Source organism: Taudactylus pleione, unplaced genomic scaffold (genome assembly GCF_031769625.1).
Source record: "Taudactylus pleione unplaced genomic scaffold, aTauple2 ptg000913l, whole genome shotgun sequence".
Taxonomy (NCBI): Eukaryota; Metazoa; Chordata; class Amphibia; order Anura; family Myobatrachidae; genus Taudactylus; species Taudactylus pleione.
Genome location: NW_028285314.1, coordinates 1,311,822 through 1,328,787, shown reverse-complemented (window position 1 = coordinate 1,328,787; position 16,966 = coordinate 1,311,822). Strand labels below are relative to the sequence as shown.

The window sequence follows — 16,966 nt, the reverse complement described above, 5'->3', positions numbered from 1 at the left end:
TTTGGTGTCTGTGTAAATACCATATTGCAGATTGGTTATGTTTACTATGACTCCTCCTAATTGCACTAAATGCAGCAGAAACCCCAAATTAACTATGGTCTGATCATAAGTAACATGTTGAATGATGGCTGGGAGGCTACCTATAATAGACGTCTTGGTGGGCCAGTAAGACACCTGGCCTTTTCTGGGCAATAGCATCCAGTCTGGTCTTTCATGTGTAGACACTGATTCTAGCACTTGTTCAGAAGTAGAATTTGCACAGCAGACTCATCACCTACTGGCAGGACAGATTAAACCATCATCTCAGGCTCATCCCATTCTATCCTGTTCATGTCACGATCTGCAACTGGCCTCAAGTGGACAGAACCCTCACTTATCTCCTAATGATTTCTATCATTAGGGCCAGGTTCTAACCAACTTCTTGGATCACTCGGTGCCCCCATCCATACTGAAGTGGTGGTGTTCACTCTCTGAGACCTAGTCTCACAGCCCTCGTTCTTCAACTATTTGTTTTTCAAAAACTTAACTCTGTGTACAAGGCTCACTTGAAGGCTGGTGAAAATTTACTGTCATTGGCTCTGCAAAACCCATGCCTCTGAAACCTCCATTCTTTCTGTACATCTCCAGGAAATTCAGTTGGAATACTGACTTCAGGGACATGACCTCCCTTCAACTGGTGTCTTTAAAATTTGTTCACGATTGAGGGAGTGGACATGGCAATTAATGTGCATGAGTCGGTGTCACATTTTTAATGGCCTGGAGGTAATCCTAATAGTTCTGTGGACTGGTGTTGGACAAGGTAATGTGACTCAGCCAGAATCTTCTTAAAAGATAGAACGTAAACTGTCTAGTGTTGGCAAATACAGTTTAAATTACTGAAGGGAATTCTGTATCCGCCTTGGGTCCTGTATTGATGGATCTCAATAAGGAGCTGCCCATTTACACAGTGGTGTCCTCAGGTGTGTGCCTAAAAGCACAGTACTAGTAATTCCTCTTTAATAATACAAAAAAAAAAATTCTCAACATGAAACTGTTTTACAGGCTTATAAAAATTGCTATAGAGCAGACAACTGAATCCAGTTTAATATGTTGATACAATCCTAGGAGTGCAATTAATAATAATTGTAGGAAATGGAAACAAAACAACACTAATTGGTCTACTGACAAACTACTTCTGGGAGATTTTTTCCCCTGAGGTTCTGCTTGAAGGGTATAAAAGTGTCTCCAATGTCTAATAAAATACTTATGGTCATATATGCAGCAATATTATGCCAGGTAAGTTGTTGGTAGAGGGTTGTATCTCTTGCATAAATTGAACTATGGTCTGATCATAAGTAACATGTTGAATAATGGTAGGGAGGCTACCTATTTATGTTCATGGATTTTATAGAGAAAATTAATTATACTGTTTCACTATAGACAACTACTTTAATAAATACAAGGGTAATCTAGAAAGCCAGGACCAATTGTATTTTAACACAGGCAAGTACTATTTATTTTCTGTACATCTAATCACCACCTGCATGTCTCATCTGTCCATTAGATATAGAATCCCCTTGGTGTTCTTGGCTGTCTCCAGTTCATTGAACCAGTTGGTGAATGCAAGCTTCCACTCATAAGCACTTCCAAAGTGTTCTCTGTCCAGGAACTCTGAGCTTAAGGTGCCCATACATCTGGCCGGTATTTCTGGGATCCTGCAACGCGATCGGAAATGCCGATCTGCTGGGTGGAAACTCCGGCCAACATCGATGTTCAGTGATCCATCGCAGGATCGCTGAAATATTACATGTTAAATGTCCCTGATTTGATGATTGCAATAATTTTTTGATCGCGATCGTCAAATCGGGAAAATCCAACATGTTGGATTTCTGCGATGCCGGGTTGCAGCAATCCATCGCTGATGGATGGGCCCCATTAGTTAACAGGTTAAAATCACTTAGAGTGAGGTCCGGACTATAGTGTGAAAGCCTGACGCTCAATTTTGACCAATCTTTGTCATGTATGTTTATCAGATTTATTTAGACATGTGGTGAGGTCAATGGTTGGGGAGGCACACATGTATAAAAATAGTCCTATCCAAATCCTGGAGTATGATAGGGGAGGCTTTCCCTACCCTGACAGCACCTCACTGATGTTTGTTTAGTGAACATTTTACATCACCATACGCCTGCTTTAAATGATGATAAAGATAGTCATTTCTCCCTTTCCTGCACATTAAAGGATCCTAGAACATTCCACAGTTGGTAAAATTTTTGTAGGGTTTATTATTTTAACAGCTCTCAACATTCCCCAAAACAACTCTAACAGCGCGCCACTCAGAGCACAACCGTAACCGCACGCCACTCAGAGCACAACCGTAACAGCACGCCACTCACAGAGCACTTAGAAAACAGGTTAGGCGACCATGGATTGGGGAATGTACAAATGGTCTTTATTTTCTGGATTACCTGCATATTATACAGCACTTAACAGACTTCATTTCGGTATGTGCATAGGGGAGTTTAGCACCCATTGTGCACTGCAAAAAGCGGATAACTTATCCATGGAATAGAATGCAGCTCTCAATTAAGTTTTTAAACCGTATCAATGGTCCCTATAAGGATTGGAAAGGCCAGTCCCTCATATCATACAGTATATACGTGACAGCATATGCAGCAAGCTGTGTTTTATTCTCTCTGCAGGGCATTTACCCTGTATTTTCCTTTGTGAATGGTACTTATGGTACAATTGGTACCGGTGATGTGCAGTGAGGTAAATGACTGGGGGGGGGGCCACTGGCTAATATTAGAGCTAGATTTAAAGATATATATGTGAACCTAAGGGTTCATGTGGCAATTATACGAGGGTGCAGCAGTACAGTATATAGGGCTGGAAGTTTGGTGCGTTTGATCAGGGATGTGCGGAATATGTAGACAGGGGAGGCAGTGCCTCACCTACCATACACTTTTTATTCCAGAGTTTTTACTCTAAAAATTATTAGAATAATACAAAGATATTTATAATATATTCTTTCAATTTTACTTCTATAGTCACAACTCTGGAATATACTGAAGTATGATGTAAAAGGCTCTGCGTCACCTGACCACACGTCACTGGTTGGTACTCACATGGACTGTTGATCCCTTTTTGTTATTCAATGTTTTTGCATCAACTGTAGTTCAAGCAGAGCGCTGATGTCGTCCTCTAGACGGTACAAAGCTAAGTTTCTTTCATTTAGATCGGACTTAATGTGTCCAAATATACTTGAGGTTGATATAAAGCTTTTCGTGCCAAGGACCATACAGGGAGCAAGGAGTCACTAGTTGTGACTGGAAGTAAGGAGGTTTCACCATTAATATAGGAAGGGATTCTTTACGGTAAGTGTGGTTTCCTTATTATAGTAGGCTGGGAGTGATAAAATATCATTCATACACCAAGGTCTTCCTTACAGGTAAACTGGTATCTCTAGCTGTATATCATTGAGTGTGGACAATCCAGGAAATTTATCCAATCGTGTTTTTTTTTTTCTCTCTATGTGGTTATTTTAGTCTTGGTTTTAATCTGTGCACGCCATGTATAAAAGGTTGGATGGGGCATATGTGTATTTTTACTGAAACATTTTTGTTGGGTCTTTTAATTCTTATGACTTTTCAGAAAAAGTTAGAAATCGGTGAATTCAATTCGGAAATGAATAAAATAAGCGCCTGAAGGCTTGTAAAGGATTTGGATGCTCCTGTAAATCTTGTGTTAAATTTAAGCCTAACGGCACCTTTTATTCACTGGTCCAATCTGTAGGGTTTGCTCCAAAAGTAAGAAAAAAACCACACACCCTATACAGTATGCTGGTCCATGTCTGGTGCCAGTTATAATATACGAGGCCGCAACTGGTGACAAGCACACAAAGCTAAACTATATCTGCTACCAAGTGTAATGTGCTGGTACCAAATACACAGATCCGAGCCATATGTCCTGCAACGTATATAAAACTGAGGCTCCTATTGTGCTGATTCTCATCCGTAGAGATCTGGTGTATAACGCTGACACGTTTAAAAGTAAATTATGCGATGGGGACTGTGATATTGATACCATAGGAAGTAGATTGTCTGTTTGCAGCAGAATCAGTTTTGTGACCTTTGCGCCTACTGTCCTGAAGCTGCGGTTAAGTGTCCATAGAGAGACTATGGGGTTAATCCAACTAGGTGCGAGTAGCGAGTTTGTTTCTTGGAGACTTTGGGGCCTATTCATTAAACATAAAAATTCTCTGGAGATAATTAGCTTTAGAACTCTCATGGAGTTCTAGCTAATTATAGGTGGAATTCATCATTCCACCTCTCCATAACTATCTATTCCGGTACCTGTCATTTTTGCGATGACAGCTTTTCGGGAAATAGATTCTTTTTCCTGCCTACACTACCTTATCGCGTCTGGAAACAGTGCTGCGCATGCGCTGTTACATCTGTAAAACCAGCGCATGCACAGCACTGCCTACAGATGCGTTAAGGTTCGTACCCCCCCGATATCTGTGATATCTCCTGTGTTAAGTCTGTTCATGAATACCAAAATAACGTTATTTAAGGAAAATGTCCTTAAAAACGTTATTTTAGTGTTGATGAATAGGCCCCTTTGTACGAATGCGTGCTCCGGAGAATTCTCCAATCCAATTAAAAATGCCTAATCACGGTACTTGTAGCGGAGGTTTGCGAATTGACTGCCAAATGCGATGTGAGAGGAGTGCATGAAAAAGTGGGGAGACCACCCTGGACCCCCCAAAATTGATAATTTTGTTAGCAGGACCTTATAGAAGGCTGTTTAGGTACTGTAGTTTTTAAAATGGTGTCAAATGGCTGATCTGTACTTTTCAAAAAAAAAATATGCAAAGAAAAAAAATTATAAAAATCTAACTTTTTCGTTTAATCTCAAACAAATAAAATGAAAAATGCAAAAATAAAGTAGGAAAAAAGGTGATTTTGGGGTACTTTGGAAAACTGATAAAAAAAAGAATTATTTTTCAATTAAAAAAATATTGTAATCAAATTTGTTGATTTTGGGGTAATTTGAGGACAGTTTTTTTTTTTCACCAACAAAAATGCCATGTAATTATTGGACTAATTAAGCTGATTGGAAACTTTGCAATTGCCCAAGTAGGATTTAAGTATTGTTTTTGCTGCAGTGTGCTGGGGGGCAAATCTCTTTTTTTCTGTGTTCAATTGCCCAATTAGTCAGTGTGTGTGTGTGTGTGTGTGGGGGGGGGGGTGTCCAAGGGGTTCAGCACAGTGTCCTGACATTTTAACCATTAAAATAAAAAAATTCCCTTCCATCTCTCAACCTCAGGAGGGTGCAAATGGATAGTTGGAAATAATACTGAACAGAGATTCCTGTATGTGAGATACGGTAGGAACGTCTGGGGAAGCTGAAGGATGTTGTATAGGACCCACATGGTCATTATGCCTATTGTTTACAGCTAGGGTACTTTACAGCTTCATACCACTCGTACATTATATCACACTCATCCCTCATTTAATACCACCCATAATATTAGATTATCAAATAAAAAATACTATAAATATAGTGTATATTCTAATATAACATGGAGAATAGAAACTATTTTTATCTTCATTTGCCACTAAATTGCCCTGTTAGAAATATTGTTTATGCAGCATCATTTAGCGGTGTCCTTGGTGCTTTATACAGAATTTCTGCACATATGTGACCTTACCTGTGATCATATCTTCATCCAAGTCAAATATCTCCCAATATATGACGACATACACAAGCTGATACAGTATACTTTGTCATGCATTTGTTGTTCACCATGATCCTACATTACATTTATTTGTCTGAAAAGCTGTTATGTGATACACGAGGATTATCAGTCAGGAGTGCCAATCGGTGAGATGACAAGCAGCTATAAGATTGGTTATCCCAGCCTGATTTATGCCTTTATCATACAAGATATCTGAGGAACACATGTCATGTCTCCATCATAGGAGATATCTGAGGAACACATGCCATGTCTCCATCATAGGAGATATTTGAGGAACACATGCCATGCCTCCATCATAGGAGATATCTGAGGAACACATGCCATGTCTCCATCATGGGAGATATCTGAGGAACACATGCCATGTCTCCATCATGGGAGATTTCTGAGGCACACATGCCATGTCTCCATCATGGGAGATATCTGAGGAACACATGCCATGCCTCCATCATGGGAGATTTCTGAGGAACACATGCCATGTCTCCATCATGGGAGATTTCTGAGGAACACATGCCATGTCTCCATCATGGGAGATTTCTGAGGAACACATGCCATGTCTCCATCATGGGAGATTTCTGAGGAACACATGACATGTCTCCATCATAGGAGATATCTGAGGAAAACATGACATGCCTCCATCATGGGAGATATCTGAGGAACACATGACACGCATCCATCATGGAATATTTCTGAGGAACGCATGACACACCTCCATCATGGGGGATTTCTGAGGAACACATGCCATGCCTCCATCATGGGAGCTTTCTGATGAACACATGCCATGCCTCCATCATAGGAGTTTTCTTAAAAGCTCAGGAACTAGGTTGCTAATGCTCATAAAATCTCAAAAGGTTACAAAATATTTTTTAAAAATGTTGTCCTTCATCAATCCACTATCAGGCAGATAGTGCACAAATGTGGAAAATTCGACATCATTGTTACTTACTCCAGGAGTGGTCATCAAGGATAAAAAAAATCACTCCAAGGCATATAATGTTCTGGGAGATCACAAATAACAATACATGTTGGTAGCTGCTCAATCACTTCAGTAATATCACTCAGGTGCATGTAAAGGAGGGGTTATTCTATACAAGAAACAGCAAAAAGTGTTCCCCCAGCACTCAGAATGATATCATCAATCAGATTTGAAAAACTACATGGTGGTAGACAATTCAGAGATCTCAGTTGCATATATTTGTAAAAGTATGGCTAAGCCTCCAGACCACGTCATGGCTTCTCTGATACTGGAGATCCCTAAAAGTCCTGGGTGCAGAACCCCAAAACACCGGTGAAGGCCAGCCACCCCAGGGAAGCGCACCAGTGAATTATAATTAGTGTAGGGGGGGGGGGGGTTGTTCAAAGGGTTCTGAACCAAGTCCCCACATTTTTAGTCAAAAATAGGGATTTTGCACATCTTTTCACCTGCCTTTGGGAGGTAAAACTTTTTTGCCTGTTTTTGCCTATGGGGTTTTCACACATGCAAAAACATCCTGGAATTGAATAGGGCGATACGTGGGCATGTGCTGAAAACATCACATCGGCGAATGCTTTTTACCGATCGCGGCTTTTCTCCTCTAATTGAATCCGGCCCATAGTTGGTAAAGAGCATTCGCAGAATGCCTCACATCGCCATCGCCATCTCTTCATTTCATTTCATTGAAAAAATAAAACCCTTCTCATGTGTGGCATCAGTGGGAGATGTATCAAGGCTTGGGGCTCTATTTATTAACATTATTTGTACTAAAATAAAGTGAAAAGGGCTGTTTTGTGTTTTCACACCCTTTTCACAAATTTTTTAGTTTCACCTAAATTTACTAAAGGGCAATTGGAGTAGAATTCGTCAAATTCTACTCCAACCCCTTATTATCACTTATTTTTAGTAAGCAGATCGCATTTCCCATAATTGTAATGGGAAATGTGATCTGTGTGCAAGTTACTAAAAATAAAATGTGAAAAAATACCGGGGAAAGCCCTGTGATAATAACACCACCTGGAGGTGGCGTTATCCAGGGTCTCCCCCCTGTTACTGGACTCCTGCTCCTCTCTAACGGGCAGAGCAGAGCCCGGAGCCGGCCCCAGTGATCAGCTGTGTGGTCTAAACAGACCGCAAGCTGATACACTGTAAAAATAAAGAACTTACCTGAGTCCAGGGATCGGTGATCGGGGCTCCGGGTGATGTCCTCCGTCCGGTCAGCTGGTCTTCCATGCTGCACTGGGGCCCGGTCGTCACCTGACAGTGCAGGATGGGATGTCAGCTGTCCGGAGCCACAGAGGACATCACCGGAGCACCGATCACTGCAGGTAAGTGTAATTAAGTGAGGGGAGGTCGTGGGAGGGGGGGGTCTGCGATCGCGGGGGCGGGGCTTAGCGACGTTCGTCGGCGCATGCATCGGCACTTGTCATGATATTTTTTGCAAAAATACCGTGATAAGTATGCGGAGGGGATTCGCAGGGACAGAGCTTCATCGCATGCTCTGTCCCTGCAAGGGATTTATAGTAAATCCCTGTGATATTGCCTGAATTCGCAATGCAAATTCAGTCGGTAATATCATACTACAATCTGCATTACAAATGTGGATTGTAGTAAATAGAGCCCTAGGAGAGAGAGAAAGTGGTGAAGTTGTCCATAGCAACCAAAAAGCTTCTAAACGTCATTTGGTCTAGCACAGCCTATAACATGACTCTTAGAAGTTGACTGGTTGCTATGGGCATCTTGTCTACTTTATCGCTCTCAAAGATTTGCTACATCTCCCCCAGAATAGTCTGCTGGTTGCAATGATAACCTTTAGATGTGTGGCCAACTTATGAACTTGCCTGTAATTTGCTGCTGGGGAATCACACTGATTGGTGTTCTCTTCGCAGCTCGCACGTATGTTATCCAGATGTGTTTTTATTTAAGCATTCATTTAACTTTCTGCATTAATCAACCCGGAGAGTTGTTGCTGACGATCACTAATGGAGTTCCTAGTAGAACCCAATTCCATCTTAGGTCTGCTGTAAATTTGGAACTCGGATTAAAAATTCAAATCTCCGGTTCTGGTTTACAGGGAAACAGGTTCCAAATGACACAATTTTAGCTGTTTTTTTTATCAATTTAAAAAAAACTCCAAAACCAAAACAGAAAAGAACCAAAACACTTGAGGGTGGTTTTGCCAAAAGCAAAACACAGAGGTCCGTACACATCTATAATGCTGACCTACACGTATCATGTGACATTTGCAGATTTTCATATATAACAATTGTGGCTTATTTAGTGGAAGCAAATTGCCCCTGAATTTTTGGGGTGCAAATGCACCAGCTAGGATGTCTACATATAGAGAATCTCCAAAGCTTTGTAAGGAATGCCTGACAAACCTTATACACTGCAAAAGTGTTTCACTGTCAGTATAGATGGAACTTTAGCTCTGGGTTGTGTAATCTTTGGATGTAGAAAATGTAGACTTAGGAAATTGGTTTCTAATTCTGAGAAACGCACATCAGTGTCCCACAGAGACATCATCACAGATTATTATTATCATTTGCATAACGGTGGGTTTCGTTCTGATGGAAATGAATAGTACCCACATGTGACCAATATGAGTGAGTACAAATGAACACAATTTATTTACAAGTAACAAACAAACAATAAACAAACAGCATGCAAAGTATACTCAACTTTTTGGCGTGGATTTTTTTTTTTCAACCCATGAATTGCCTACTTGGACAAGTGGACGCGATCTACGCATAGGAGAGGTGAGTATGGATTTTTTTTTTCAGGTACACCCCTATGGATTACTTCGGATACTAGGTGAGTATGTGTGAGTGTGAGTGTGCATGTATGTTTTATTAAAATTTGACATTTACGGTGTGTGTTTATTTACGTATTTCTTTAGTTGTGGAACTACAAGTGCCAGCGGGCCCGTAATGCCCTGCATGCTGGTATTTGTGGTTCTCCAAATACCAGCATGCGGGGGAGGTTTGCTGGTACTTGTGGTTCTACAACTAAAGACAATATGGAAACTTTAATTTTATACTATACACTAACACTATCAACCGGGCACCGATGGCCATAGGGTGCCAGGGATAGCCCCGGGCTATCAGTCTAGGCCTGGGGTGCCCTGGAGAGGGGTACCCCTTTATTGGGGAGGTACCCAACTCCCCAGGGATCCCCGACCTGGACTGACTAGCTGTCAGGGATAATGCTTTGGCCGGGGAAACCGGTGAAAGGTTTTCCCTGGCTGTGGCATTATCCCCCCGCTAGACAGAGTTCGGTGCTGGTTTTGGAATTTTCAGGGGACCACTACCCGTTTTGTCCCCTGATTTTCCAGAACCAGGACCAGCTCAACAAAGCCCTGTGCTGGTTCTTAATATACAGGGGCCCCCTACGCATTTTGGCCCCTGTATTTTTAGAAACAGGACAGGCTTTATAAAGCCCGGGGCTGGTAAGGCTTTTGGGGAGGGGGAGCATTTGTTTTTTTTTTAAAACACACACAGAAGCCATCACGGATCTCACTGATCTGTGATGGCTTCTCTAAAACTCTCACCTTTTAATGCTACTCGCTTTAAAAGGTGTCAGTTTACAAAGGGAAAAACTCGCCTACACTCGCAAATGCAGTAGCCTCAAGCTGAAAAGTTCGCAGGCTAATGAATTTGCGAGTTTCAGTACAAACTCGCACTTTTTAAAAGTGCAAGAAAGCGCGAGTTTGTACTGTTACTAAAACTGACTACCTATTACATTTGGCCCTTTGCATCTAATATGGGCTAATGCAGCCTACATCTATACAGCCTTACTGATCACTAATAACTAAAGGTTACAAACATGTCTCTGTGTGCTCACTGATTGGGACCCCGCCCCCTGAGCTCAACACACACTAAATTGGGATGCAATAAAGTCTTATGGGGGGTATCCACTAAGCGATATACAAACGACAGCACGATTGCGACATTGCAATCGTGCTGTCGTTTGTATAGCTAGTGATGTGCTAGGACTGAACGTTCACTCATTCAGTCCCGGCCCATCCCTCATCCCCGCACATGCAGAACCTGACGAGATCGTCAGGTTGACCTGCATGTACGGGCGATGTCAGATGTCGGAAGCGACCCGCGGGCACGCGCATCGCGGATCGCTTCCGTCCAAAACATCCCCGATGCATGCACGATGCATGCGCGATTTGCAAGCGATTGCACGATAGCGACATCGTTATCGTGCAATCGCTTGTTTAAATCGCTTAGTGGATACCCCCCATAAGATAAACAATTTGAGAGAAGGGATCACACCATCACAGATTCACAATAAATTCCAAACTTCCTTTTAGAAATTGCTCCTAATATAAGAGTAGTGACAATTTACCTAAATACATTTTCACAGCTGTGCTATGCAATCAGATATCTTGTATCCAAGCCTACCCATTCTCCATTAAAGCAAGAGTTGCCGGGGCACAGTACAGACACTAATACTGAACAAAATATCAATATGATATTTTTTTAACAACGTTTTCTATTTAAAATGAAACCAGTTTGCTCTGATCTCAATAGTTTTCTTGTGTTCTTCAAGGAATGGACGAGAGGAACCAGACAGTGGTCTCAGAAATTTTCCTCCTGGGATTCAGAAACCTCCACAACCTCAGAGTTTTGCTTTTCCTGCTCTTTCTGATCATTCACGTCATGGCTTTGTCTGCAAATACCTTTGTCATTGCCTTGGTTGGGTTCCACCAGAGCCTCCGCTCCCCCATGTACTTCTTTCTCAGCCAGTTGTCTTTGTCGGAAATCCTCTTCACCAGTAACATTGTGCCCAACATGCTGTGGCTGATACTGGCGGGGGGAGGAAAGGTATCAGTTGCCCGATGTATATTCCAGTTCTATTTATTAGCCGTTCCAACCATATCCCAATGTCTGTTGCTGGCAGCCATGTCTTTTGACCGCCACGTGGCCATCTGTAGACCATTACACTATGCCATCATTATGACCTTCATGCATCAACTTCAGATAGTCACCTTCTGCTGGCTGGTGGGTTTCACATGCTCACTTTTTATATACATTTTCTTAAACAAATTACAATTCTGTGATCCCTCAATAATTAATAATTTCTTTTGTGATATTGTGTCTCTTATGCAACTGTCTTGCTCCGATACGTCGTTGGTACAATTGGCCACCGCTGTGGTTGCTTTTCCCGTCCTTTTGTCTCCATCCATATTTATCGTGGTTACCTACATCTCCATCCTTCACACCATCCTCAAGATCCCCTCCACCAGCGGCAGACAGAAAACCTTCTCCACCTGCAGCTCCCACTTATCCGTGGTGTGTCTGTACTATGGCGCTTTAATATCTGTATACGTATTCCCCCCTAGTCTAACTTCTGTAAATACAAACAAAAGCCTCTCGTTACTTTACACATTGGTGACGCCTCTGCTCAACCCCCTGATCTACAGCTTCAGGAGCCAGGAGATCAGATCCGCCATTTATAAATCTGCCAGAAATTTGATGCAACGGAAATTAATGTAGTGAAAAATGGAAGGACAGGACTTGAATTAAGGGTCCGATTCAGACCCGCTCGCTAAGAAGCGTTCGCACGCAGACTGCCGATGTTTGCATTGTGTGCATGCGTACGCATTGCAGTGCGTGTGCGTGAACCAGCCCCAGCGATCGGGAAGCGTATGCTCACCTCGCATAGACTGCCCAGAAGAAGAATGAGTGATAGGAGAAGCCGTTTGTGGGTGGTGACAGGGGCTGGCCACTAGAAACGGGGGAGTGGAGGTGCGAACGCTGGCGTGCCCAAGCGTCTTAACACCGTTCCAGAGGCGTGTCATAGTACACTGAAGTGCTTGCAGTGCTTGCGGTAGGGTATGGACAACCACAGATGCTGTGATAGCATCCAATGTACCGATGGTTGCATACACTTCCTCGAGATGACGTGCGCAAGTGGGCATCTTTAGACTGGCTGGTGGACGTCTGCATACACAAAGTGATCGCACGCCAATATATAGTGGGCGTGCTTATGCTTTGCCATGCTATCGCCTGCTTTGCTGGGGGTGTACCGGAGTTGCATACGCTGGGTAGGTGCGAACGCATCTAGCGAGCGGGTCTGAATCGGGCCCTAAATTCAATATCAAAGTCTGTATGAAATTTAAGAATCTTACTAACAAAGCACATTTCAAATATTGGTCATTATTATACAATAAAGCCTGAGGAGAATGCAAGAGAGGCAATTCTTCATAGAACAGGTTGGGACTGTGGGCCTGACTCGCTACAGATCCTTATTGTGATCGCACCTGCGATTATGCACGTGGGTATATTGCGAAAATATGCTAATGACTGCAATCGCAAAGCTATTAAAGAGACGCCCAAAGCTAGCACAAAGACACCCGCTAACGCTTTCGCACATCCATAATACCTTGCAAACAGGGCCGGCTCTAGGGGTGTTCGACCAGTGTGGTCGAACAGGGGCGCCACCCATAGAGGGCGCACCCCTCCCCAACATCCCGATTTCAGCGGGACAGTACTGTCCCGCTGTTCCACCCGTGGGCCAAGGTGGCCCGCGGGTGGTCAAATCATAGGTGTGGCCTATGGTAATTAGGACATGCCCCCCTTTTTGCCCGCGGCACCGCGCACGATGTAGGGGCGCATTAGAGAGAGCTGGCACAGGGTGCTCCGACCCCTGGAGCCGGTCCTGCTTGCAAACCTGCATATACATCGGGAACATCGATTAACGTCGGCCCCTCACGCACAATTACAACAGGTCTGACCTTACTCAGAAATTGCTAACCTCGTCGCACGCAGTGAGCACTCAAGCATATGCTGTCGCAGTGGCTAATTATTTGCAACGGCATTCAAACAGACCGGCACGCCTGCCTTTCTCTGACCACTCCCCCGTCACCACGCCCAAACGCTGTTGTCCCGTCTGCGATGGCTTTGTATCTGCTAACTCGCGCATGGGCAATACAGCGCATACTCCTGAGCAATATGCACCATTGACCGAGCTACGTACAGGGTTGCAATTGCGATCCATGATGAATTAGGACCTAAGTCCCCAGATAGACTTGCTCACAAAATGATGAGTTACTTTCTCCCTCTTTTCTTTATTCCTGTTCTATCAGAGCTGTAACTAGACGTTTTGGTGCCCTGTGCCAGAGAGAGTATTGGTGCCCCCCCTATTTTTTAAATAGTGCATCTGAAAAAGGGCCATGGCCTCATGGGGAAGGGCCAGGGAGGAGATAGGGGAGGCCGGGAGATGCTGGGGATAAGAGAAGAGGAAGCTTCAAGTGAGATAATAAACAGGAAAATTGACAGGCCCAAACAGCATCCCCTGCCCTGCAGTGCCCTGTGCCATGGCACTGTTCGCACCACCCTAGTTACGGCCCTGCTATCTATTACCCAAACACCACCACCAGAAAGTAGAGATGAGCGGGTTTGGTTCTCAGAGAACTGAGGCCACCCAAATTTAGCATATCCGAGTCGGATCCAAGCTGGCTCGGAGGTTCCCGCCTTACTCGGTTCTCGAAACCGAGGCAAAACCATAGAGACGGAAATCTTGCGGTTCGCGAGCTTTCGTCTCTATGATCAATGTAGTATATAAGGGAACACCCGACGGATGCCATTTCCACTCCAGCTGTGTAAAGTGAGCAGGGAGGGTGGGTAGTGTAGAGCTGGGAGAGGTGCTGGTGCTATCTGCTGTGTCCTGGGCTGGTAACTGCTGATCCACTGTAGTCTCTGGTCACGGTGCTATCACTGTCGCGTCTGCTGACCCATTCTGGTCTCTGGTCACGGTGCTGTCACTGTCACTCTTCTGTCTGGTGATCCATCTGGGCTGTCTGCTGTGTCCTGGGCTTGTGCTGTGTCCATCTCTGGGCCCAAGTTCTGGGCTCAAAAAAAAGTGAAAAAAAATAAAATAAAAGTGTCTTGTTATATTTTTCTGTGTGTGCACTGTGCATGTGTGTTAGGCTTAACAACAGTAACGCACAAGAGCCAGCCAGCAATGCAAGTTGCAACCTTGTGTTGCCCTACTCCAGTCGTTTTAAAATAACAAACAATTAAAGTGTCTTATATATTTTTTTCTTCTATGTGTGCGTGGGTGTTAGGCTTAACCACATTAGCGCACAAGATCCAGTGACTACAGTCATGTTCAATCCAAAAAAAAACAATACAAGTGTCACTGTCTTATATATTTTTTTCTTCTGTGTGTGCGTGGCTGTTAGGCTGAACTACAGTAGCGCACAAGATCAAGCGACTACAGTCGCGTTCAATCCAAAAAAAACAATACAAGTGTCACTGTATTATATATTTTTTTCTTCTGTGTGTGCGTGGCTGTTAGGCTGAACTACAGTAGCACACAAGATCGAGCGACTACAGTCATGTTCAATAAATAAAAACAACACAAGTGTCGCTGTCTTATATATTTTTTTCTTCTGTGTGTGCGTCGGTGTTAGGCTGAACCACAGTAGCGCAAAAGATCCAGCGACTACAGTCATGTTCAATCCCAAAAAAAACAATACAAGTGTCACTGTCTTATATATTTTTTTCTTCTGTGTGTGCGTGGCTGTTAGGCTGAACTACAGTAGCGCACAAGATCAAGCGACTACAGTCTTGTTCAATCCAAAAAATAACAATTAAAGTGTCACTGTCTTATAGATTTTTTTCTTCTGTGTGTGCGTGGCTGTTAGGCTGACCTACAGTAGCGCACAAGATCAAGCGACTACAGTCGTGTTCAATCCCAAAAAAAACAATACAAATGTCACTGTCTTATATTTTTTTCTTCTGTGTGTGCGTGGCTGTTATGCTGAACCACATTAGCGCACAAGATACAGCGACTACAGTCATGTTCAATCAAAAAAAATACAATTAAAGTGTCATATTTTTTTCTTGTTTGTGTGGGTGGGTTTTCGGCTTAACCGTAGTAGTGGACAAGATCCATCCAGCAACGCAAGTTGCAACCTTGTGCTGACAGACTCCAATCATGATCAATCGTTACTCTGGGGCCAAGTTCTTCTGGAGCTGACAAAAAATATAAATCATCATTTGTCGTTTTTTCGAATATTTTTGTGTGCGCGCACGACTGCACGTGTGTTAATTTTGTAGCCGCACCTTGGCTACACTATTGGTGATTGTGACACTGCTTCTAGACTGCAGAAAAAATATGGAGGGCTGTCACATGACAGGAGAGCAAGGCCAAGAACCACATGTTGTAGCTGCCGGCAGCAGTGCAAGGCCATCAACTTCCTTGACCTCTAGGAAGGCCCATGCCCCAGGGTTTAAGTCACGCCATCGATATGGTAGTAATAGTAAAGCAGGTTTTACTGAAAGTAAGAAAAAAAAAATTGAAAGAATATTTGACTTTAGATAAACAAAAAATTGGCAATATGCCAATCACTACACGAAGTGGCAAGGAAAGGATAAGGCCTTGGCCTTCTTACTTTATGAAGAAGACTGCTGATTCTGATAGCCCTTCTGCTTGTAGTAGTAGTGGTGGTGGTCCAATTAAAAATGTGAACGTTGTTAAGACAGCTCCGGAAAAACCAACCGTGTGCCCTGAGAAATCGAAATCACAAATCCCAGAGGAGAGTGCAAGTGTGTCCGCGGTTGCCATGTGTGAGCCCGACCTAAATACTAGTGTACTGGAGGATCCTCCAAGTTCCAACATTTGTGTGCCCTCTGTAAATGTGAGGAAGGGCAGTCAACATCTTGCACACGTAGTAATTGAGGATGCTTCTGTGGAATTGCACATGAAGGAGGAGGATATTTTGGTGGATGAAGGCGCTAAGGATGATGAGGATGTTGATGATGTTTGTGTTGGTGATGAGGCTGTTGATGCCGAGGATGTCCTTTGTGTAAGTAAGGCAACAGCTGTTGCCCATGGTTTGAAAAAGCCAAAGCTGTCATGACGGGACAAAAGACAAAAATATCTACTTCTCACGTGTGGAATTATTTCCATCCCGATCCGGACAACAGTTGTCAAGCCATATATTTGCCCATTGCCATGCAAGAGTGAGTAGAGGCCTAGGAACCTCCTCCTTGTTACGTTACTTGGAACACATTCATCCAATATCAAAGTGTACGTTGCCAAGTTCCAAAACTCAAAACGTAACAAGTCCAGTGTCACCACCTGCTCCCTCTCTGTGAGATCCAAGCGCCTTCGATCTCCAACACCAACACCTGCATCATCATCTACATCCTCATTCGTGATCGGAAGTAATTTAAAAAAACAATTGACTATTAAACAGTCCTTTGATGGAGGAAGTAAGTATAACAGCTGTC

General features: G+C 43.3%; 1 protein-coding gene across 1 annotated transcript; it reads left to right on the top strand.

Annotated features, from left to right (window-relative positions):
- The first annotated feature begins 11,275 nt into the window (after positions 1-11,275).
- LOC148473753 (olfactory receptor 6Q1-like) lies at positions 11,276-12,220 on the top strand. Its single transcript, XM_088459559.1, has one exon. It carries the CDS (start codon positions 11,276-11,278, stop codon positions 12,218-12,220), a length of 945 nt encoding a protein of 314 aa, XP_088315685.1.
- The last annotated feature ends 4,746 nt before the right edge of the window (positions 12,221-16,966 follow it).

Coding starts and splice junctions, on each gene's coding strand:
- LOC148473753 (XM_088459559.1), top strand. CDS start 11,276: ATGGACGAGAGGAACCAGACAGTGGTCTCAGAAATTTTCCTCCTGGGA.